Raw genomic sequence first — 22,831 nt, forward strand, 5'->3', positions numbered from 1 at the left:
TTATTTACATCTTTAGTGCCATTAGCCAAAAAGCGATGAAGCCTGTATTTTAGTTTGGAATACATAATATGTATTGTTGTACCTGAAAGTATACAAAGAAAAGTTGGCATGGATACACACAATCAAAAGGACGGGTAGCATCCAGCATGTACTCGTACTTTAAAACCAAAAAACGGGCAAACATATTGGGAGATTTAATATTTTCTTTTTTAAAAAATGGCGTGACAGTGATACAACATGCACGTCGTTATCAAATGACACAAAAGCGTTTTCACCTGATCACAAGATGATACAAAAGACTCAACTAAAACGAACTACACACATCAAATTCACGAAAAAAAACACGAAACGGCTCGTCTCGGCACAACATAATAGATATATATGTACGACACTCCAGTGCAGTGTACTTTTAACATGAAATTTCGTTCAAACATTACCAATTAGCATTTTTTTGTATGTTTTTCTTTTTTAAGTTTTCCCATCACTTTTAGATTGACAGTAATATAAAACTGGAAACGGAATAATATAATGTGCAGCGTAAACCTCTTCAGGTAACCGAGAAATTACACACAAGTTTCACAAAAATTCAGTAGTGAACTGAATGGTCTCGGGAAAAGATTAGCGATTGAATAATATACAACAATTAAGAAAAAAGGCCAATGGCTCACATTACAGATACACTTACTCTTGTTTTTTTTCTTTCTAAAAAATGTTGGAACATTGCTGTCTGTGACTAGGACACCCAGGGAAATTGCAAACGGGGGCAGGTAAAAAGGATGTGGGGGGGGGTTTTGGCCGAGGGAGAATCAATACCTCGTTATTTAAGAGCTTAGCGTAATATATATCGTAATTATGTATGTATGTTAAGCCATACACTAGTGTAGGATATGATAGGATTTGAAAACAGAGCTGATGTGGGGGGGGAACCACTCGGGAAGCAGAAAAAGTGTCGGTCGTGCTGTGCGAGAGGATTTCCTGAGTGGAAGATATAACGGCAGAATTATCAAAAAGGTTTCGACAAATGTTGTCGATTCGACGGCTCTTGTGGTTGGGCTGCTGCAATCTGTAAACACAAAATACAGATCGAAGCAGCGACAGCTATATAGACGTGGTGTGTGGCACAGGGAAAGGGAATGAAGATGGCAGTATTTTTGCTTAATTGGAACATTATTGTACATTCTCGTCCTTTAAAACTCGGTCCAGGGATTTCGTAACTATCCCCGTCTTTTTTTATTTTTTTTAAAAAGAGGTAATAATTCGTTGGTATGTATATAGAATAAATGTGTACAAGGGAGCTCCGTTTTGCGGCAAACGGAAATATTTAAAAAATTCTCCATCCATTCCCGGGTGGGTTGCGTTTTTTTCAAAAATGAATATCCCGGACGTCGGTGGGCGTTCCGGCTTTCTCATGCTCGTTTTTTGAAGTGATGGCGGCAGCCGAGTTGGAAGGAATGTTGGCCTCGGTCGAACAAGACACGATACCCAATGAAGCGTTCGATTGGACCTCACACGAAGTCATTAGCGTTGATGAAGGAGCCAACGATCGCAGAAATTCGTCCACTTGTTCGAAACAACCTCGCAAGATTTCCTAATTCAATCGAATGAATGAATTAAAAACACACCGATCCAAGATGGAAACAAGTTTAAATTCACTCACGGTTTCAATGTTGGTGATGGTTTGCAGCTGGGAGAGGATGTCGCTGACGGTCAAATCAGCGGCGGACATGGTCGGATCGAGTTCGTTTCGTAGAGCGGCCACGACGCAAGCAGAGGCGATCATGCTGGGCGAACACATGGCGAACTTGTACTCTAGGGCGCACAAAGCAATGTAGCCGTGTGCAGTCCGTCTAACCGGCCCCCAAGGATTGCTGACATCCAATCGAGTCATGAGGTGGTCGACAAAGTCGTGTGGTGTGATGGAGCAAATGTCCCACTTGAGACGGCTCAACACCAACAATTCCCATTGCTAAAAACAAAAATAGAAGATTTGTTCGTTAGTAATGTGAGAAATTTTGTGTTGGACTTCTTTGTGTCTTTTTCGACACACGTGATCGATGGTGAACCTGTTGCTCCTTCGAGCCACGCCTCCCCTAAATCCTTGTAAAAACACAGGCCGCCGCTTGCTAATGAGTTGGGTGTTTAAATCTCACATTGGTCTCTCTCCCAGCAAAGAGAAAAAGGAGAAATAGATCAGAGAATTAGAGGGGGGGGGGACAAGATCTAGAGCACCCCCGCAGAGCTAAAGGAATGTCGGCAGTAGGGGAGAGAAAAAAGAAGTTGGGACCGTAGGATTTAGTAGTGGCGGCCAGTCGCCGCTGTCATTTCTTCATAGGCTATCGGCCAAGGGGGTGAGGAGCGGGAGAGCAGAGAGCTAGCCGAGGGTCATGTAATCCCTTCAAATGCAGTCGCGCCGAAAGTGTCGATTCATGTTTTCCTACCCACCATGGCAGAGAGATATATTTATATATGAGAGAGAGAGCGAGAAGGAAAGATTTTTTACGAACAGAGGGGGGGTCCAGTTATATTCCATCTCTCTCTCTCTCTCTAGCTCTCAGAGGGGTGATATTCTTCCAGGTCATCCGTGCTGCGCGGGCCGATAGAATCCTCCGCCTCCTCGGGGCTCTCACCAAATCAACTTGGCCTGTGTGTGCGTTTTCACAAAGAACTTTTTTGGGGGAGAAAAAGATGGTAGGCGGGGACCATTTGACTAGAGCCGAGTTTTTTTTCTTCTTTCTAGCCCTCGAAATAAATAAAAAAGATCCATGTACGTCTATTACTGTACCCGATTTTCTCAACAGGAAGTGGGAAAGTTTATATACACACACACACGGTCTTGTATCGGCAAGTGCACCATCAAAACCACTAACCAACAGCAGCAGCAGCATGTATATACCCTGTGTGGTCAAAGTGGTCTTCTATTACAAGACATTCTTTAGAGCTCTATAGAGAGAACTCGGGCAAACCCTTCTTGACCCCTGGGTAGAGTGCTGCTGCCCCTCTATAAAAAGACGCTTTACCCTCCATCAGAGAAAAAAGCAGGTCATTCAGAGAATTGTTTCTTTCACTCTCCCCTCACACGGCCCATTAAGCTCCTCGATGATGGTGTTAAAAAAGAGAAAAATATGGACAAAGGAATCAAAAGAGTCAATGGCTTGGCCAAATCTGCGTAGCCACCTCTTCGGGGCAAAACCAACTTTTTGGGGCTTTTGTTGCCGAGCCAACACACAAGTGAACTGGAGCAAGTCAGAAACTCCATTCAAACTAATCACCCGTGAAACATCCGTTAGCCACAGCTTTTGTTGGCTCAAACGAATGAATGAACTAGCACTAGTAGGAGTAGTAGGATCGTTTACCCAGAGTTCGTCGTAGTTGATGGAGCGATCCGTGTAGAGGACCAACTTTTCGGCTGTGAGCGGAGTCGTTTCTTTGAGTTTGGAGGCCAGGAAGAGGCAGACTGCGCCCAGCAACTGTAGACGGCTCTTGGTGATGGGGCTGACACTTAAGAAGCGATCCATGTAGTTGACGGCCAACCAGTAGACGTCAGGTTGGCATTGCTGCTCTTCGCAAACCTGTAGGTAGAGACCAAGAGATTACACGTTAGAGTCTCGCCGGGCCGTAAAAATGAAAAAGGATCAGATAAGAGCGCAACTCAAATAACTATGGAGCCATCAGTCGTGGCTACCTCGGAGAAAATGTCCCCCCAAACAAACAAAACAAGGGACTACTGACATTGATGTATATATATATATGTGTGTATAGTTGTTGGCTATATATCTACCTCCAGCATCCATTCGGTGACAATTTTCCTCATGTGGGGTTTCAGCTCAGACTGGAGGCAATCGAAATAGGATGAAGAAAGGACGTGGCGTTCCTCCGACGAGAGTAAATTCTGCAGGACTCTTTCGTCCTTAAGCAAAACAGGATCGGCGTAGGCCCGGCATTCGTAATCGACTTGAGCTTCGCAACACAAGAGATCCTCCATGACTGCGAATGTAGTTTTTTCTCACACAGCAGAGCAGACGCAAGGAGCGAATTAACAATCGAGGAAGGCGCCTTGGAGTCTATGCGGATTTGTAGTTGAGCTCGTTTCCTTCTTAACGAGCTCCGACATGCAGCATTATGTGCGACTTGAGACGGTGAGAGAATCAAGGCGGATAGACTGGCTAGCTGACTGGTTGTTATTGTTGTTTCAATTTCGTTTGGCGCCGCGACTCGGTAGGTCTTCGCGTCAATGGAGCAACAACTTCGCTATTAACGGCGGTTACTTCTTCCAGCGGGTTGCTACATGCATACACACACACGTACAAAATGTTTTCCAGTCCAGGGTCGTGGGAATGACGTCAGGTTGGGAAGAAAACAACACACACAAAAAGAGAGAAGCAGACGGGAATGAAGGTTGTCCGTGCGGGCTGGAGCTGCTGGAAAATCTATTGAATAGAAATCCAACAAAAAAGAAGAGAAGATGATGATGATGATGATGATGATGATGCTGTTGTCTGATAAAGAAACCAAGGGTTGGGAATTTCTTTTTTTTTTCTTCCATACAAGCGGACACAATTTGAATGCCACGAGTCCACCTGACTCTGCAATAAAAATCAACACTCTGATAGACCAAAGAAAAGGTCTGAGAAAACATTCGAAGGCCGTTTCCACAACAGAAAGAATAATATAAGAGAGAGAGAGACATAGACAGAAAGAGCGAGAAGTGGAATGGAACGCCGGAGCCCTCTGGCTATGTGGCTTAAGAGTTCTCTGGTTATGCTTCTCTTGGTAAAGAGAAGATAAAAATTTAAAAAAATGAGCTTTCACTCTTTTGCAAGGCAAATTGTTCCTATGGTGGTAACTAGACAAATTGTGCAAAATATAAATAAGCTAACCAACCTGTTTGCCAATCGTCAAGGGAAGTGAATACCGGTGGTGGTAGTAGAGAGGAAGTTTCGACACGCAAAGTCTCTCACAATAACAAACAACAGTGTGTCCTAAATAGTAGTACGAGTGTCACGAGGTCGGAACAGAGTGAACCACCAACCACCGAGTTAGAGAACCTACTGACACTGGGAGAGAACAGAATCTGGCGGCTCCTAGTCCTGAGAGAGAGACCCTACAGACCTGTAGCTCGGGGGGTAGAGAGAGAGAGAAAGGCGCTGCTTGTCAAAGAAATAAGAAATGCCTGAGAAACACTTGACTTTTCGATCCACCCACTCTTTTTTTCTTCTTCTTCTTTACAGCTCTCTACCCCTCTATTAACATGTAGGACCCGAGATGGTGGCACACAAAGGACAAAATGGAGGTGTTTTGCGCACACAAAAGACGGTGGTCGAAAAACTTGTGTGACCTATTCTATCCTGTGGATTGAAGTTGTATGCATTCGATGTAATCGACTGAATGATGAGCGCCAAAAAGTTTCACACGCTCCTTCTTGTGTGTGTGTACGACTAATGTATGTAACACGGCATTGTATGTCACAAATTCCCAAGTAATTGTTGGTCACCTTCTATCGATGGCAAATCGAGCGGAAAATGGTGGGCAGGCGTAAAAAGATAGCGCCAAAAATGATTGTTTATATCACAATAAGATACGGTACAAAGCAAGGTGCAGCAGCAGCAAAACCCAGGTGAAGCTTTGTGGTGAGATAAGTTGGCAAAAGACTGTTTGACCAAAGTCGAAAAGAAACTTTGCACCGTGGGGTGAGGGGGTAGGTATTTTTCAGCTGAAGAAAAAAGAGAGAAAATCTTTCTTCGTTTTTAACTTTTTATCGCTCAGTCAACAAAACTCGTTTACACGTAGACTGGTGCATTCCGCCGGATATGCGGATGAGATAAAGACGATGGCCGTGAAAAAAGCGCAAGTTCACGCGAACTCGCCGAGACGATAACGTCACCCCGAAACGAGTGAAACTGAACAAGGAACGAACGAACGAACCAACCAACGGATGGGCGGCCCGCACACACACACGAACCCTCCCAACAATGCCAAGGACGCATGTTTTATTCATTCGTTCCGACAACTCGCCAGAGAGCTCAGACTCGCTTCACTTTGCGCCGTGCGGGCAATAAACAAAACAACTAACTACTAGCCACCAGCTAGAGAGAAAAATAAAAATAAAAATTTCCGTTTGCGGTTTTTCTCACACTTTTTAATATAACAGAAAAAAAAAAGAGAAGAAAGAGAAGGAGAGGTCTGGATCGACGGCCACCCAACTCCCGGACTCTCATGCTGGTGGGGTACTGTGCGTCTCGGATTCCACCTTCTCCCATCTCGACCCATATTTCCGTGTACTGTCTAGAATTTCTCTCCTTTTTTAACAACTGAACACAGGGGATGAAGTTTGAAAAGAAGAAAAAATGTTTGCTTTTCATGTCTGCCTTAGTTACATAGGCCTCCCCCATAGGCCTCCTTTACCCTCCCGCAGCGTGTCATGTTATTCCAACGTGAATGGAATAGACACGAGAAAATTTGTCTGGGCTCCCGTCGTCCACTCTGGCGGATTGAACGAACTCGTTCCCCCACCCCACTTTTTGGGTCGAGAGGGGAATAACTAAAAGAAAAAAACACAACAAAGGCAATCTTATCACCAAGGTTTTTATATTAAAATATAATCTAGTACTGATTCGTAAGGTCCACCCACATGTATACTCGGATCGCTAGTTGATAAGCTCTCGCAGGATCATTCTTTCTTCAGCTCTCATCTGATAACCTCCTACCCATTCATTCGAGTCCAACGTCATTCCCCCCAAGTTTGTTTTTGAGCGAGATAAATTATTAAGAGCTGCGCTCCATGTCTGATCCATCAATGTCGCCAATTGAAAAACCCAATATAAACACACTGGCGCGGCATTAGCTTTATAGCAGTCGCCGAAAAAGCAGTCTTGCCAAATAAAAAAGTCTTCTTTTATTTTTAAAATCAGATATGTTTTTAACTACTTGCAGAAAAATAAAAGCTCGAGATTGTCGAGAACAAAGAAAACGGCCCATGAAGACAGAGAAAGTCAAACCTGTTTTTAAGGTGATGTGTGTATGCTTGAGGGGGTGATTCAACTGACCAGTGCCGAGGAATTCCAGAGGGCCTTTTTCTTTCAACTTTTTTAAGTTTTTTCGAAAAAGAAGTCCTTGTATAAACAGGCAAATAAAAATGGAAAATCCCAAGGCAAACTGGCTGACCGGTTGGTTTTTATCACCCCAGCTCTGTCTGCATTTGGGCATCTACAGAGATGTTGTCATTTCCGAACATCAGGTCGGCATCTTTCCTGAGGAAAAAGTCTTCAGAAAACAATCAAACCCAACTGAAAACTGAGAGTGACATTCTTAACCTCATAACCCATTCAAGCGATGTAACCTTGTGTGTGTGTGTGCAAGTCTTTCCGCCTTTCTGGCTGTGTTACTAGGCCCTCTGATCCAACAAAAACCCGAACCGAAAACAGATAAGGATTTTTAGACACAGACGAAACAGAAAGAAAAAAGAGAAAACCTTGGGAAAGAAGAAAAACTTGACAAAATAACGTCTTGTGTGTTGAATCAACAAGTAAAACCCAGACAGTGAGCACTGTGTCTCTCTGTGCGAAACACAGCAGAAACGTGTGTGATGTTCGCCATCTTTTTCGCCAACACGTGTGGACACGTCCCCAAAAACTTATTTTTCCAACCATCTTCTTCTTCTCACCCTCTCCCACAGACTTATTTTCCCCACACACACATGGGTCATATTTTTCTCTTGATTCTCGACAGAAACACACCCAGCAATACCAAACAGGAGAAATGAATGAACTTTTACGACTGTGAACAAACACGAGATTCTTCCAAGCAACAAAACGATATGGTGGTAGCTCTCAATCAAGTAGCGAAGGGCGAAAAGTATGCAGGAAGGCTTTTAAACAAATAACTTACCCCGAGTAGTAACACACTGTTGACACACACGCGATCGTAACTGAAAGTTGGGTGAGGTGGGAATTTTAACAGGTGGCTGCTGATGCCAGCAGTGGTACTACACCCCGAATGGCTGGTATAGTTTCCCGTCCAGTCGGTTTAAGCGCCCGTGGTTCCTCGCTCAATCCTGGCGCCCAACTGAGAAATATCCGCTGCCTGTCGACCCTCATCGTGACACGCAATACGGCAATAGGTTGCCGCAATTTTGCCGCGCTATTCTTTTAACGACGTCATTTAAAACTGTTGACAGACCACTTTTGCAAATATGAAACAAAAGTCTTACCTATTATTCGTCGGTCGAATGAATTTTACTCTAAAAAAGTCGTTATTAATTACTTTTTACCCAATTATACTCAACTTAACTTCCTTATTAGGGAGCCAGAGCCAGCGTCAATGTCGTTAATAGATGGCGGTAGCTACTTTAGTTAATCGGGCAATGACTCCTTCACGCGGGAAATGAAACTTGATTTTTACGCAATTTATCAAATGTTTCACAAGACACATCAACAAACAAAAACACATTCCGCGTTAAGGGATATTTTAAGACACACAAATTGCGAATAACTGGTTTATAATCGCAATCCTCTAAATTTGTCGCAACCAAGAATTCACAACCGCATTCAATAAATAGAATAAAATAGTCTAACTCATTTATCACGAGTTCATAGGCTATACGGTTATATCTTGAGCCGATATAAATAGCTGATTGTGCGCTGACCTTAAAGCCGTCTTGTGTTGATGTCAAAAGAAAGCTACCCCTCTGATGCCCTGAAATGTTTAATGAGGAAAAACAAAAATGTTATTGCTGAATTCTTTTATACAGGGAAAAGAAAGATTGCCTCCCTGATAAAATACCACTCAATTTTTCATCTCAGGTCAAAAAAGCAATGATCAATTTTTCGTTAGAGATCGATTTCTTGCTTAAATCGATATCAACAAAAAATTAAACATGGCGGCCCTCATGTTTAGAAATGTGTTGTCAAAATTATCTCAATTGCAAATAACACCAATAAAATCTTTGAGGCCAAATGGTATTTTCAGGATTATTAATCAATAATGATTTGTTATTAATATTTTGGGTTTGTTTAGGTATCATAAATTGTACTTCCTCTGCAAACTATGTTTTGCAAGCTCAAGCTATTGAGAAATGTGCGATCCGCATGTTACGTTCAGAGGCATCCAATAATTTTGAAGGAACAAAGTTAAATGCTTCACAACCAACCTCAGCAAAGCCACAACAAGAGGTCTTGGAAAATCAGCATGAATCTGAAATCGCCATCACCAAAGGTGATTCACAATCGTCACAAGTCCACAAGATAAACATCTTACAATTTTTCTTTTGTAGAAACTATTGCAAAAGTCAACAGTCAGATAGAATTAAATTCCCATGGAAGACTTTTTGCTGTAATCCATTTGGCTGGCAAGCAAAGACGAGTGACAGATGGTGATCTCATTATGATTGAAGGAGCACACCCTGCTGATGTGGGGGATGTTATTCGTGCCGAAAAGGTTCTCCTCCTTGGCTCAAGAGATTTCACCTTGATAGGGCGACCTCTCCTTCGCCCTGACTTGGTGAGAGTAGAAGCCACAGTGGTTGAAAAGTCTCTCACACACACCAAAACTGTTTTTCGGAATAGAAGAAGGAAGAACACTAGAAGCATCAACTGTAATTATTATCTTAATATTTTGGTAAATCAATATAAATATTCATATCTCCCCTATTATAGTTTGCAGAAGTCATTTCTCGATTATGAGAATCAACTGTGTTCGCCTTGAGGGTCTGGTTGACCAGCGCCCCGAAATCGAAGGTGTCGATGGAAGAATTTTTTGAATGTGAATAAAATTTAGCATAAGTTGCTGAAGTTCTGGAACAATACATACTAGCAAATAACTCTCCGCATTGAATCAGTAAAGTGTACATCCGCCGGCCAACTTTCTTGGAGGATAATCTTGAATTTTCATCACTTCGTATGAATGGAATGATGTGAAATAAGGCGATCATTTACCTTGAATCCGTAAAGAGCTGGAAAAAGAAATATACCAACTAAGCGCGGTGGTTAATCCCTCTTTTTTCTTCATCGTACTGGTCGGCAATATGGTTAAGCGAATTCAGAAAGCTTTAATTACATGGGCGTGGTGAAGCTTTGCAAAACCTTCCGGCATTCTTTTAAGAGGGCGATGGATGTATCCAAACAAAAGGGGGTGACCGTTAGCAACTGACATATTTTTTTTTTTCTAAGGAAGGGGGTGGGAAGAAAGTAAAAATAAGCTTAATATGAACAGCGTTTAAAGTTTGTTTAAATTAGGACAGTTAAACTTTTTCTTTATTGCGGAAACGAACGATTCGTGTGAAACGCTGCCGTTCCTATAACATTGCTACCCACAATCATTACATATTAAAGCATTATATAATTAATTAAGAGGATCTTGTTCATTTGGCGACGAGTCGGAGAGGGGCGGCGTCGAAAGGCTTGAGACGTGGTAGTTTAATTTTTTGGGTGATTTTGATGTTGCCAGAAAATGAACGGTGGTAATGTGGCGGCAAACATTTGCAGCATTCCAATTCTGACCATTTGGTCGCTTGAATGCCCTTATCGTCGTGTTGCAGCGAAGGCAGACAAACGAATAAATGTCTGTCCGACTTGACTGATTGCTCGATTTCGGTCGATATACTTGTACTCTGTAGTCAACATCGAAAAGGAAGGGTGCTAAGAGTCCTGATAGAATTTTCCGAGCGATCCATGTTTTTAGGAATTCTATCAACGAATTTTGCTCTTCTTCGACCGATGCAATCGGCTCAGAATGACTATTTGATGGTATAGTAGATTTTGGAGTTTTATTACGACTTCCAAGAGAAGAAAACTCTGAAAGAAAATGTAGACCATTGTGCTGACTTGGTTTATCATCAACCATTATTGATTGATCATTTTCTATAGGTAATTTCTCAAATTCACATTCATCTTCATTGTCAGAATGTTGTATCAGCTTTGCGGCCATTTCAGCTGCAGTAACAAGTAGATGCTTGTGTCCTGGGAGAATGTTAAATTTCATTGTTCGATTACTGAAGTAATATTTTGCTTCAGATTCAGAGAAGCCCAAGTCAGAAGCATCCAAACAATCTGTTGCATAATTTTCTAATTCTTCAATTAGTTGGTGAGAGGTCAATTTACATAGAGATTGTAGATTATCATATCCACTGCACAAAAGTAGTTTGATCAGATAGTCTGGCAGCTTCAGGCCTAAGCATTGTAAAATTATTTAGTTAAATAATGTATATCAAATTAAATACAACAAGGTGTTTAGATGATTTTACCCTGACTTTCGAAGATATTCCAGATCTGATCAACTTCCATGATGTCTTTATTCCCAACAGCATATGTCTAACATTAATAATAAGAATATTTAAAAATGCTTTTTGATAAATGTCTTCAGTAGTAAACACTTAATAATGATGTAAATAAAAGATGCACCAAAGATTCATCCTGGACGCTTTAGATAAACAACAAGTCTATAACTAAATTGAACAAAAATTAAAATCCCTGACAACAGATCTTACCAACACAATTCCAAATGGTAAAACTTCTCATCCGTCCAAGAATCTTTTATGGATCACTTCATGGGAAAACGGCTAGAGATTCCGCCATGATGCTTGATTTTTTTCAATTTTCACAACAACATATAGGTAGATTCTTCGGCGGGCGGCTACGATGCAATACCCCAAATAAAAAAAATTTATTTTTGTGTGTTTTTATGGTTTCCTGATATGATGAAATCTGGACTCCAATCACGAATTGAATACAAATACTTTTAAAATTAAAAATTTACTCTTTCATCGAATTGAAATGAAATGTGTCACTTGCGAAATTGCAAATCAATAGGCCCATATCCAGGGTTGCAAAAAGTTATTTTACCACCAAAATTTCTTTTTGGGGATGTAAAATTTTAGAAGGAAAAAAATTACGATAACTTTTCAGAAATCTTAATGAATAAAGTATAAGCAAGTAATAAAAGATAAAAATGAAATAAAAATAGAAAACAAATGTCACCTTGCGCTCACCTTGAATCCCCCTCTGTCGTCTACTAGTACTACCAAAACTCTCAGAAAAGACAGTCTCTATCCCGAACCCGGTCAATAACGTTTGTTCAAGAAAATTCTTTGCTAGTCAAAAATTAAAATGTCTTTGAAGAAAGTTAGCATCGATTCAGTCCCATTGTCTGGACAACGAGTTTTGATTAGGTACCAAAAATATTGTTTCTATCTATATACTTTAACCTTATTTAATTTTCCGGCACTCTTTCGTTCAGGGTGGACTTCAACGTTCCCATGAAAAATGGAGCCATTACTAATACCCAGCGTATTGTTGCAGCTCTTGATACTGTTAAATATGCACTTGAGCAAGGAGCTAAGAGTGTTGTTTTAATGTCTCACTTGGGTCGCCCTGATGGTCATAAGGAAGACAAGTATTCAATGAAACCCGTTGCACCAGTTCTTAAGGAATTGTTGAACAGGCAAGTATTCCTTGGTGATAAGTTTGAAACACTAAAGATTAATAGTTATTGTTCAAAACAGGGAAATCACTTTCCTGGAGGATTGTGTTGGAGCTGATGTAGAGGCTGCCTGTGCTGACCCAGCCCAAGGCTCAGTCATTCTTCTTGAAAACCTCCGCTTCCATGTTGAAGAAGAAGGCAAAGGTGTTGATGCTGCTGGAAATAAGGTATGTTGGTATATTGAAACTAAAGTGACATAAACTTTATCAGAAATTGAACTGATGTTTCAGATAAAGGCTGCTAAAGAGGACGTTCAAAAATTCCAAGAGTCCCTGCGCCGGTTGGGTGATGTTTACATCAACGATGCTTTCGGAACAGCTCACCGAGCTCATGCCTCGATGTTGGGAACTGGATTCGATGTTCGAGCTTCCGGTTTCCTCTTGAAGAAAGAGTTGGCTTATTTCGCCAAAGCACTTGATAACCCTGAACGTCCATTCCTGGCTATTCTTGGTGGTGCTAAAGTTGCGGATAAAATCCAGTTGATTGGCAACTTGCTTGACCAAGTTAACGAAATGATCATCGGTGGTGGCATGGCGTACACTTTCCTGAAAGTCATCAACGGCATGCAGGTAAAAAAAAATGTGTGAGCCCAGAAGGAAAACAGCCTATGACTAACAATTGTCGACAAACAGATCGGTAACTCGTTGTTCGACGAGGAAGGATCCAAAATAGTCAAGGATTTGGTAGCCAAAGCAGAGAAAAATGGAGTGAAGCTTCATCTTCCTGTCGACTTTACTTGCGCAGACAAGTTTGCTGAGGACGCTGCTACACAGTCCGCCAGCGTTGAGTCTGGAATTCCCGAAGGTTGGATGGGCTTGGATTGTGGACCAAATACAATTGCACACTTTGTAGACCCAATCCAAAGAGCCAAAACAATTGTTTGGAACGGGTAATAATAGCGTGACCGGATTATGTATGCTACAGTTACTAACTGTGTTTCTGTAGACCTGTGGGAGTCTTTGAATTCGAGAAATTTGCGACTGGTACAAAGGCTGTCATGGATGCTGTTGTTCTTGCGACCCAAAACGGCGCCACTACTATCATTGGTAAACTATTTCCCCGGTTTTTCTATAAGATAAATTTGTTTATTTTTATTTGATTGAAAAGGTGGAGGAGATACAGCGACCTGCGCTGCCAAATGGGGAACAGAGGACAAGGTTAGCCATGTCTCTACTGGAGGTGGAGCCTCTCTAGAGTTGTTGGAAGGCAAAGTTCTGCCAGGCGTCGCCGCGCTTTCTGATGCATAAATATGGTGTCACTTCTTAAATTTTAATCAAACCCAAGCATCAGTCGTTCTTTCAATTGGCAATTTAGTAGAGATTTTGTAAAAAGAAATGGTTCTAAATTAAATGTTTCATTCTGTAATCCAGTTTATGTTTTGCATGAATTATTTGAAATTTCAAGTCAAATATCTAATAAACATCGTTAGTTGAAAGATGAAATCTTTTCTTGTGTTGTATGTCATTATAAATCTTTAAATTGTAAAATTCATTCAAGCTCAGTAGTAGGTCTATCTGGTATGTGATAAGATAAAAACTTCACATAAAATATAGGGATATATCCCATAAGAGAAAGTAGAATGTTAATAGGAAAATCGACGACGACGAGAGCCGGGTCCGTGTTAAACTGTACGAGCGTTTTCGTCTGTACTCTACGAACGACCATACAGGTCACGTGACTACTGTGACGTCAAAGTCAAATATGGCGGCTTGACGGCGAAGTCTTGGTTTTGACAGAAGTTGTTTAAACTGGAAAACATTAATTATTTCTTACGTGCGACATTCGGTTCATCATCGGCCAAGATTGTGCTGAAGTGAAAATGATATTTTCCTGATTATCTCGTTTACGTGATTCTGTCGGAGCACATTGCCTCGTAAGGATCTAAACAGTTATTTCTCTTGTTGCCTAGCTTCGAAGCCGCACAGAAAACAAACGCTTTTCTTTCGTAAACCCCTTGATCCAGATGTGTGATACATCACAATTTACATTTTGTGTTATCATAAGTGATATGATTCAGAATTCAGCATAAAAGTTGATGATATGCAGAATCAAGCATTATTCCTTTTACATGAAGCTAGGTTACGGGTTGGGTTGTAAATACAAACACTAACAAGCCAATAGCACCTTTCTATTATCCAAGTTGCAATTCTATGCATTGTTTATTGTTAGTGCAAGTTCCCATACAACTTTTTTTTCCAAATTGTAAGTTAAATTGTTAACATCCTTCACATTTATATTTGTGTTGGCGGTATAATGTGTGAATGCAAGAAGGTTATAACCCAAAAGGCTTTGCATAATAATCTGAATTAATACTACCAATTCCCATATATTGTCTAAGCAATGTTAAAAACTATGTTGAAATAATGTTGGAATCATGTTTTTTCTTATATGTTTTGACAGATCTACTATATTTATCTCATTGTTTTATACTCTTTTAGATTTTGTGCCGACATCAAATCCATAACATTGCCAACTCTGGACCTTTCTTGAATTGTTGCTGATCTTAGTCCTCAAACTTAATAAATACCAATTATATTAGTTCCACAAAAATGTGGAACATGATGTGTGATGTGATGCCTACTATTACAGAAGATGCCAGCCAACTATCACAAAGATCCTCCCAACTGCTGTCAGGGGAAGAAGGAAACCTTGAACAGCTTATGGTCTCTATGCTGGATGAAAGAGACCGGCTAGTAGATTCTCTGCGCGATGCACAAGTATGTTCTCTATTCACCTCATGATTTAGTGTATTTCATCATTTGAGTCTTATCTAGGATCGTATGGGAGAGCTGGAAGCTCGATTAGCTGATGCAGAAAAAGAACGGGATTGCCTTCAACGCCAGATGGCCGCATCTTTACCTCAGGTAAAATTCAAGAAAAAGGTTTGAGGAATAAAAAGTTATTTTATTTTTCATAACTTGTAGGAATTGGCGTCATTAACTAAAGAGCTGGCCCAGTCTAGGGAACAGCTTCTGGAAAAAGACGAAGAAATTACCGAACTCAAAGCTGAGAGGAACAACACTAGGGTATAATATATAGCTATAAGAAATCAAATGCCAACAACGTACTCATTAAATATGTTGTTACTCTGATTATAGCTTCTGTTGGAACACTTGGAATGCTTGGTGTCCCGCCATGAACGATCTTTGCGAATGACGGTTGTCAAGCGACAAGCAGCAAATAGTGCAGGTGTTTCTTCCGAAGTCGAAGTCCTGAAGGCGCTTAAGTCATTATTTGAGCATCATAAAGCCTTGGATGAGAAGGTAACTTTTTTTAAATGAAAATATTGAACAAACTAGAAGACTCTAACTCATCCGTTATTTGTAGGTTCGCGAACGATTGAGGGTGGCGTTAGAACGGACAGCCGGTCTCGAAGAAGAGCTAACAACTACCAAAGAAGAAGTGGGTCCTAAATAATCGTCTTTTTCTTTTTTGTAGTTGGTGTTAACTTTGATGTGGTATTTGCATTTGCAGTTACAACATTTAAAGAATGGGTCCATGTCAGTGACGCACACCAGCACGGATGGAAATGGTGGTGCGGCTGGTGAGAGTGGTACTAGTGACGCAACTAACGCGACAAATGGAACATCCGAAGTTTCAGCTGAAGCTAGTAAAATGACGGAACTGCAATCAACGTTGGAGAAACAAAGTAGCGAATTGACGGTTTTACAAAGGAGACTATTGGAAGCTGAAGAAGCTCTTCGTGCTGCTCAGAGGGATGCCCAGAGAAGTCAGGAGTTACAGGCCCGACTTCAACGTGATCTTCACGAGAAGAGCGCGCAAAACCAAGATCAGGTTCATTTAATAACTGTTCCCATGAAATTGTAATATTTAATGCTCAAATCATTTTTCTACACTTCATTACTATCAGGAGGAGCGCATTGCTACATTAGAGAAACGATACTTGAATGCCCAACGTGAATCAACGTCTCTTCACGACTTGAACGAGCGATTAGAGCAAGAGCTGCGTAATAAAGACGCACAACTTAAGGTATGGGTTTTTAGCTCGTTAACTTTTTATTAGAATTCGTCATATAATCCGATTTTATCAATTACTTTACATAGTTGCAAGAGGACAGGGTCCGCACTATGGAAGAGAAATTGGAGCTGGCTGATCAGAAAGTTACCCAGCTCTCAAAACTACCCGAGGTCCAGCATGAATTAACTCAAGTAAATTATGTTTAACAAAACCCTTCATGTTCATCTCGCTTATCGATTAGCATTATGATTCAAAGGTTCAAGAGCGCCACGGTACGGCTGAGGATCGCATCCAGAGACTGGAAAGCCAATTAGAAGAGAAGTCAACTGAAGTGGCTAAGTTGCAGCAGAGACTGAGGATTAACGAGGAACATAATTCACGTCTATCCTCAACTGTTGATAAGCTTTTACAAGGTAACTTCATTATGCATAATTGCGTTAATGTATAATTTTTTTAATTTTTGTTTGAAAAACAAACAATACAAATAGAATCAAACGACCGGTTGCAAGTTCATCTCAAAGAGCGTATGTCGGCGCTAGAAGAGAAAAATCACCTAACGCAAGATCTAGATAAATCAAGAAAGTGTCTAGAAGATTCGCTTAAGGAAAAGGTGAAGTTTTTATTTGTTCTTGAAATCTCGAGAGAAATGCTAACAATTTTCATTGATTTTCAGGCCGAAATCTTGAAAGAACTGAACAAATCGCGTTTAGAGATGGACGGCGTGCGGCGCCAACTTCTCCAACAAGAAATTGCCCTTAATATTCAGCAGACGGACGAGTTGACTCGTTCCCTCTCGCCCCACCCAATGGAAACGTCGTTCGTTGACACGCGTTCCTTACCTCGGTTGCCAAAAGCCCGTAAAGGTGTACGTGGAATGGATGAAGGTGATCAGTGGGGACTCAACAATGCTACCTCTCCATCCATGGGCTTAGATTCCGGACGCAATTGCGATATGAGTGATGTGCGGGTAAACAGTCGAGCAATGGGGGATGAAGATGATGAAGATGAACTAGAAGATCAAGACGAGCGCGACAGTCCACAAGAGGGAGGTATGATGGATGCGGGTCACGACTATCATCATCAAGGCTATCTAAACGACCTCGGTGATCTGGCCGATCTGGGAGCTATGCTCTCTCCTTCTAGCCACACGGACGCCCAGACTCTGGCTCTTATGCTACAGGAGCAATTGGACGCCATCAATCAAGAGATTAGGTTTTTTGACAAAAGTTTTATTTTTTTTTTTTTGTGAATTCCAGTTAACTCTAATTTTTTTTTGTAAAGATTGATTCAAGAGGAAAAGGATAATACGGTAGCTCGAGCCGAAGAGCTTGAATATCGAGTCAGCAGTCTCGACCACTTGGTGACGAATCACGTTCCGGTGACAGGCAGTGGCCGATCCACTCCTCGTGTGAGCGGTGGGAGCGGAGGAGCTGGCGGTACTTCTTCCAATCACAGTCCGGTTGTTCCTTCAAGTTCAGCCGCTGGATACAACAACAATCCAAATGCTAGCAATTCTTCTTCACCATTAACTGCCCAACTAAATCCTGGGAATAACGCCGCTGCTTCACCCCAACGAGACTACCTTCATAAATTTCACACGGTAAGAATCTTTTTAAAATCACTATCGTTAGTTACTAGTCATTCTATAAATTCGTAAAAAAGTCAACCACCGGCAAACAAGATGTTGAAGCCAGGTAATCCAATTAATTGGTAGCACAACTATAGGTTGCATTTCACCACCTGTGTGGCGTGTGAACATATCTGTGAGACTGAATCGTAAAGTGTACAAACAAAATCCGTTGCTCATTTTGATGATCTATCAAAATAAAACTATAGATCCCTAGAAGCCGAGACATCAACCTATACGAAACACTGGCTGAGTGGTCATCAGGACAAGCGGTACAATTTCCATGCCTCAAAGACATTTGTTTAATTTTTAAATAATCATAATTTACGCAACACAACATCCCTCCCTTGTGAATGGTAGCATGTGCCTTTATTTGCCAACTCAACCTCCCCCCCCCCTGTGGGACCACTAGCAACTGCGTGGCAAACATTTGGCTAGCTGCATTGTATTTTTCAACATGAAACTAATTCAAAAACTGATCGCCTCTTAGCAGCTAAACGCATGTGGATTGGCTTCACTCACACGAATTGTTTCATCTTTGAATGTTACCTCATTCCACACTTGTTTTTGTCTCTTTCTTTTCCGAAACAGATGGGATGGGCCTACACTTCTGCATCTCCTGAGAGTTCTCTACCCAATACGGTAAGGGAAATCAAACATAACTTTACTTTAGTGATACATTTTTCTTGATTGTGACGTTACAGCAAGTGTCGACACCCTCATTCCAGTATCCATCGCTCAGTCAGGGTCAATTAAATGAATCTCAGATGGATTCGCGTTCCCTTCGTCTGGACCGCATCCAACAAGCTCTGGCAATGACTTCCGATGAAATGCGAAGGTAATTTCGTTTCTCCTGTACAAATATCATTAGCTAATTATGAGAAAAGAGTATCTTGACGTCACTAACCGCTAATGCTAACAAACTATCTTTTTCCCTCGCTGCTTTGGACAAAAGTAAACGAACAAAAGATTACTCGGATCACCTCAGGTGCTTTAAACTACTGAGTAGCATGATGCATGATGATCTTCGCCATTGATTTGTTTTTAAAGAAATATACCTAACATTTTGAATTGTCGGTTGGCATTAGGAGTTCACTGGGCGAAAGCATCCCTTCAATTACATCTAGCCAGGATTCGTTAGCTCCAGTCGGTCTGTACCAGCGACCGACGGGTATGCCTAATGCTGCCGAGTCTCCGTCTGCGTCGTCGATCCAGCTTCAACAGCAACAACAGCCGCAGAGTCAACGAGCGGAGCAGCATAAGAAGAAAGGAATTAAATCTTCGCTGGGCAAATTCTTCAGCAGTAAGAAGGAGAAGACTGGCAAGAGTAGCAAAGATAGTCTCTCGTCAACCAGTGGGGCCATGTCTCCTTTGGCCAGTCGGAACGATGAGACTAGTGCGAGAGATACCATCGCTTCTCTTAGCATGGGTCTGAACGTCGATCCCGAATGGGGAGTTCCATTGTCGGCCACACCGACTCCTACCGGCACACCGGCGTTGGGTCAGAAAGACTTTGATCGTCGAATCAAGCGAAAGTATGAAATATTTCTTTTCCAATTTTCGAGCCAAAGCTAAACATATTTCTCGCTTCCATTCAGGCATGAACTGCTGGCGGAAGCTATGAAAGCTGGAACACCGTTTGCTCTGTGGAACGGTCCTACAGTTGTAGCTTGGTTGGAATTGTGGGTGGGCATGCCACCCTGGTACGTTGCAGCTTGCAGAGCCAATGTTAAATCAGGAGCCATTATGTCGGCACTTTCAGACACGGAAATCCAGCGGGAAATTGGCATTAGGTACTACGTTGATGATTGTAGTTTGATTTCAATATCTAATTTCCAAAATTCTGTCATGTAGCAACCCCCTTCACCGGTTGAAGCTGCGACTGGCCATCCAGGAGATGGTGACTCTCACCTCGCCGTCGGCTCCTCGTACGGCCCGAACCACGTTGGCCTTTGGCGACATGAATCACACATGGGTCGGGCATTATTGGCTCCCATCCCTCGGTCTTACTCAATACCGATCGGCCTTCATGGAGTCGCTAGTGGATGCTCGTATGCTGGACCACCTGACGAAGCGCGAGCTCCGCGGACAGCTCAAGATGGTTGATGCCTTCCATCGAACTAGCCTTCAATACGGCACGTTGCTGCTGAAGCGTCTCAATTACGACCGTCGCTTGCTAGAAGAACGACGACGACAAGCAGATAGTGACAATGAGAGTCGCGACGTTCTCGTTTGGACCAATGAACGAGTCATTCGTTGGGTAGCCGCCATTGGTCTCAAGGTAACATGAAATATTAAACAGGTTTTTTAGTATCATTGAGACATTATTCAAACCGTGCCGATGTCTTCAGGAATTTGCCAATCATCTGCTCGAATCTGGAGTACATGGCGCCCTATTGGCGCTGGATGAGAGTTTCGACAGCAATGCGATGGGATTGGCTTTACAAATTCCTACCCAGAACGTCCAGGTAACCAAGCGTCACGTTGAGTGTTCTCAATTCGGTAAACCGCAGCAGCGGGTCGATTTCTTTTTATTTGCTCACCAGGCGAGACAAGTGGTGGAACGCGAGTTTGGTGCTTTATTGGCCTGCATTACTGAGCGTACCCAGGACGGATCTGAGTTCATTAACCAACAGCACACGTCCACACATTTGGCTTGATAGCAGTACGTGTTCCATTCGTCTTATTCTCTATAAAGAAAAGAAAAGATAACCTTCTCCTCCTCTTTTAATATCCGTCTTATTTCACAGCGGACCTGTCTATATTATTATCTATGTCCGCTTATTTCACACAGCAAGTCATGTTTCGTTTACCTAAAGAAAATCCTTCAAGTTCCCAAATCAGACTATTAAAAAAAGCCAGATCAGAAAGTGTAGGGCCAAAATGAAAAGTCAAAATATCCTCTTAAAAGAAATAACATAGCCAGTGCAAAGAAGAAGATAAAAAAAAAAAAATTAAAAGCTACAAAAATATCTACCGAAGAAGAAAAAAATCCAGGTTTCACGTGTGTTTGTTTCCCCCTTTAAAAATGTAGGAGTTGACCTCTCCTCAATAGCTCCTGTCTCTCATCCAATTCACGCTACATGTACATTCGTCGTGTTTTAGCATCACCTCGTTCACCACGTCTATTCTTCCCTCCATCTCCTTTTCATCCATCCCTGTGTTAATTATTAATATTCTCTTTCAATGTGTCAAAATGATCGTCGTAGAGGCCCTTATTTCTATTCAAACAAAAACTAAAAAATAGCTAAGTCTAAGCCAGTACCTCTCCATGGTAACTAAAAACAAAAAAAAAAAACTTTAAAAGAAAACACACACAAAAAAATGCTAACGTAATGCATGTTCTGTGCGCGATTTTTCCCCCCGTTAATTTAAGGCGTATGAAGGAACGTTGACTACCGATTGAAAATGGTGATGCTCTGTTGGCGTATGTGAGAGAAGGAATCCGCTCTGGGGATCAAGATGTGAAACTAAGAGTAGAAAGCGTTCCCGATTCGTTGCCTCCCTTCCTTTCGAATCTTCTCGTACCCTCCGTCGTAAAAGAAAAGAAATGAACGTGTCTAGTTCGCCACGGACTTGACTTGAATGTCCTTCCTTTTCTTTTATTTTAAATTATAACAAGAAATATTTACACTTTTTAGTTTTATATTGAGAATGCCAATACTGATTCACGTAGTTGGCAGTTGGTGCCATTTTTGAGAAAAAGCGACTTTCCACTTCCCCCAGTCTCATCCGAGTATCGATTTAAATTAAATTTGTTTCTCTTTAATTTCTTTTTCCATTAAATTACTTGAGCAGCAACTAAAGATCCAGTGTGTGTGTAAATACTTGTTTTCTTGAGCGCGTCACTTCTGTCGTAATAACATAATAATACTAACAATTCACTTGATCAAAGGTTACCAAAAAAGCTGCATAATTATAATCTGTAGGGTTTCTTTTAGACAGCCTATCAACGGCGAATCTGAGAAAAAGTTGTATCCTCCTCCAACTCGAAAGAAGAAACTAGCAGTCTTATTCATTTGAGAATAGGCTACCGTATGTAACATTACTTTCAGTGCAAAATTTTTAATTAAATGTGCATCACTCGTCGCTGGCAAAGAAAAAAAAAAGAAAACTAAAAAAAAAAAAGAATGACATTTACGCCTACTCTTTCTCTCCTTTCCCATTATTGTGCATCTAGTTTGGGGGGAACGGAATGCTGTAATTGTTGTATACATCCTTTTTTATTATTTCTTTTTCTTCCCTCCCATCCGCATTTTTATTTCCTCTTCTGACGATTGATGTATTTCTTTGCCACTGTACTTTGGCCGTTTCCCAAATTGTGTCTCGTTTTTATTGTATTATTATTTTCCCCCAACTATCCGGTCCATAGATTATCCTCCCCCGCTTCACCTCGCCAAAACACAGAAGAGACACATTTATAGAAAACAAAACAAAACAAAACCGGAAGAATGAAAGTCAATTGACTATGATTAATTTCAATGTTTAACACACATACACTCCACATACACACACGAACACAAACAACCACTTCACTGTCTCCACCCACTGCGTGTTCTGCATCATCGGTCTACTATCACTTTTCACACTTCTTATTGGATTGCTTCGCGTGACAGATTGGCGAGTCCGTCGCAATCCGTGCGTTTCCTTTCGTTCAATCTATCTCTCCCCCCCCCCCCCATTTTCTTTTATATCCCATGAACACGCAAATAACAACCGACACACACGAGAGATGGAGTTTTGTTTTGGTTCAT

At 41.4% G+C, this 22,831-nt stretch overlaps 5 protein-coding genes across 9 annotated transcripts; 3 read left to right on the forward strand and 2 right to left on the reverse strand.

Annotated features, from left to right (window-relative positions):
- Positions 1-47: 47 nt before the first annotated feature.
- LOC124344489 (G1/S-specific cyclin-D2-like) lies at positions 48-8,068 on the reverse strand. 2 transcript variants are annotated; one of them, XM_046798040.1, is made up of 5 exons: positions 7,885-8,068; positions 3,779-4,427; positions 3,354-3,569; positions 1,658-1,966; positions 48-1,588 (listed from the first exon to the last, which is right to left on the reverse strand). In XM_046798040.1, exons 2-5 carry the CDS (start codon positions 3,980-3,982, stop codon positions 1,364-1,366), a joined length of 954 nt encoding a protein of 317 aa, XP_046653996.1. In that variant the 5' UTR covers positions 3,983-4,427; positions 7,885-8,068; the 3' UTR covers positions 48-1,363. The 2 variants fall into 2 exon arrangements, with proteins under 2 accessions (XP_046653996.1, XP_046653997.1); XM_046798041.1 differs by lacking the exon at positions 7,885-8,068 and adding an exon at positions 4,882-5,947.
- A 772-nt stretch (positions 8,069-8,840) lies between these two features.
- LOC124344429 (39S ribosomal protein L21, mitochondrial-like) lies at positions 8,841-9,814 on the forward strand. The gene is made up of 4 exons (XM_046797967.1): positions 8,841-8,954; positions 9,013-9,210; positions 9,269-9,589; positions 9,651-9,814. Exons 1-4 carry the CDS (start codon positions 8,873-8,875, stop codon positions 9,752-9,754), a joined length of 705 nt encoding a protein of 234 aa, XP_046653923.1. The 5' UTR covers positions 8,841-8,872; the 3' UTR covers positions 9,755-9,814.
- A 412-nt stretch (positions 9,815-10,226) lies between these two features.
- On the reverse strand, positions 10,227-11,818 carry LOC124344428. 2 transcript variants are annotated; one of them, XM_046797965.1, is made up of 4 exons: positions 11,480-11,818; positions 11,366-11,412; positions 11,237-11,303; positions 10,227-11,162 (listed from the first exon to the last, which is right to left on the reverse strand). In XM_046797965.1, the coding sequence occupies exons 3-4, from the start codon at positions 11,274-11,276 to the stop codon at positions 10,336-10,338; spliced, it is 867 nt and encodes a 288-aa protein (XP_046653921.1). In that variant the 5' UTR covers positions 11,277-11,303; positions 11,366-11,412; positions 11,480-11,818; the 3' UTR covers positions 10,227-10,335. The 2 variants fall into 2 exon arrangements, with proteins under 2 accessions (XP_046653921.1, XP_046653920.1); XM_046797964.1 differs by lacking the exon at positions 11,366-11,412.
- A 181-nt stretch (positions 11,819-11,999) lies between these two features.
- LOC124344427 (probable phosphoglycerate kinase) lies at positions 12,000-13,906 on the forward strand. Its single transcript, XM_046797963.1, has 7 exons — positions 12,000-12,160; positions 12,229-12,432; positions 12,494-12,638; positions 12,702-13,040; positions 13,104-13,360; positions 13,417-13,517; positions 13,579-13,906. The coding sequence occupies exons 1-7, from the start codon at positions 12,099-12,101 to the stop codon at positions 13,716-13,718; spliced, it is 1,248 nt and encodes a 415-aa protein (XP_046653919.1). The 5' UTR covers positions 12,000-12,098; the 3' UTR covers positions 13,719-13,906.
- Positions 13,907-14,140: 234 nt separating this feature from the next.
- Positions 14,141-22,509, forward strand: LOC124342356 (liprin-alpha-2-like). Of its 3 annotated transcripts, XM_046795321.1 has the most exons (22): positions 14,141-14,344; positions 14,910-15,188; positions 15,246-15,335; positions 15,396-15,497; positions 15,570-15,734; positions 15,799-15,873; positions 15,946-16,266; positions 16,343-16,462; positions 16,537-16,641; positions 16,707-16,863; positions 16,939-17,060; positions 17,124-17,662; positions 17,732-18,050; positions 18,287-18,349; positions 18,669-18,719; positions 18,782-18,915; positions 19,033-19,065; positions 19,166-19,612; positions 19,676-19,870; positions 19,932-20,358; positions 20,429-20,545; positions 20,624-22,509. In XM_046795321.1, the coding sequence occupies exons 2-22, from the start codon at positions 15,021-15,023 to the stop codon at positions 20,735-20,737; spliced, it is 3,864 nt and encodes a 1,287-aa protein (XP_046651277.1). In that variant the 5' UTR covers positions 14,141-14,344; positions 14,910-15,020; the 3' UTR covers positions 20,738-22,509. The 3 variants fall into 3 exon arrangements, with proteins under 3 accessions (XP_046651277.1, XP_046651279.1, XP_046651278.1); XM_046795323.1 differs by lacking the exon at positions 18,287-18,349; XM_046795322.1 differs by lacking the exon at positions 19,033-19,065 and having other exon boundaries at positions 14,142-14,344.
- The last annotated feature ends 322 nt before the right edge of the window (positions 22,510-22,831 follow it).

Source organism: Daphnia pulicaria, chromosome 6 (genome assembly GCF_021234035.1).
Source record: "Daphnia pulicaria isolate SC F1-1A chromosome 6, SC_F0-13Bv2, whole genome shotgun sequence".
NCBI lineage: Eukaryota > Metazoa > Arthropoda > Branchiopoda > Diplostraca > Daphniidae > Daphnia > Daphnia pulicaria.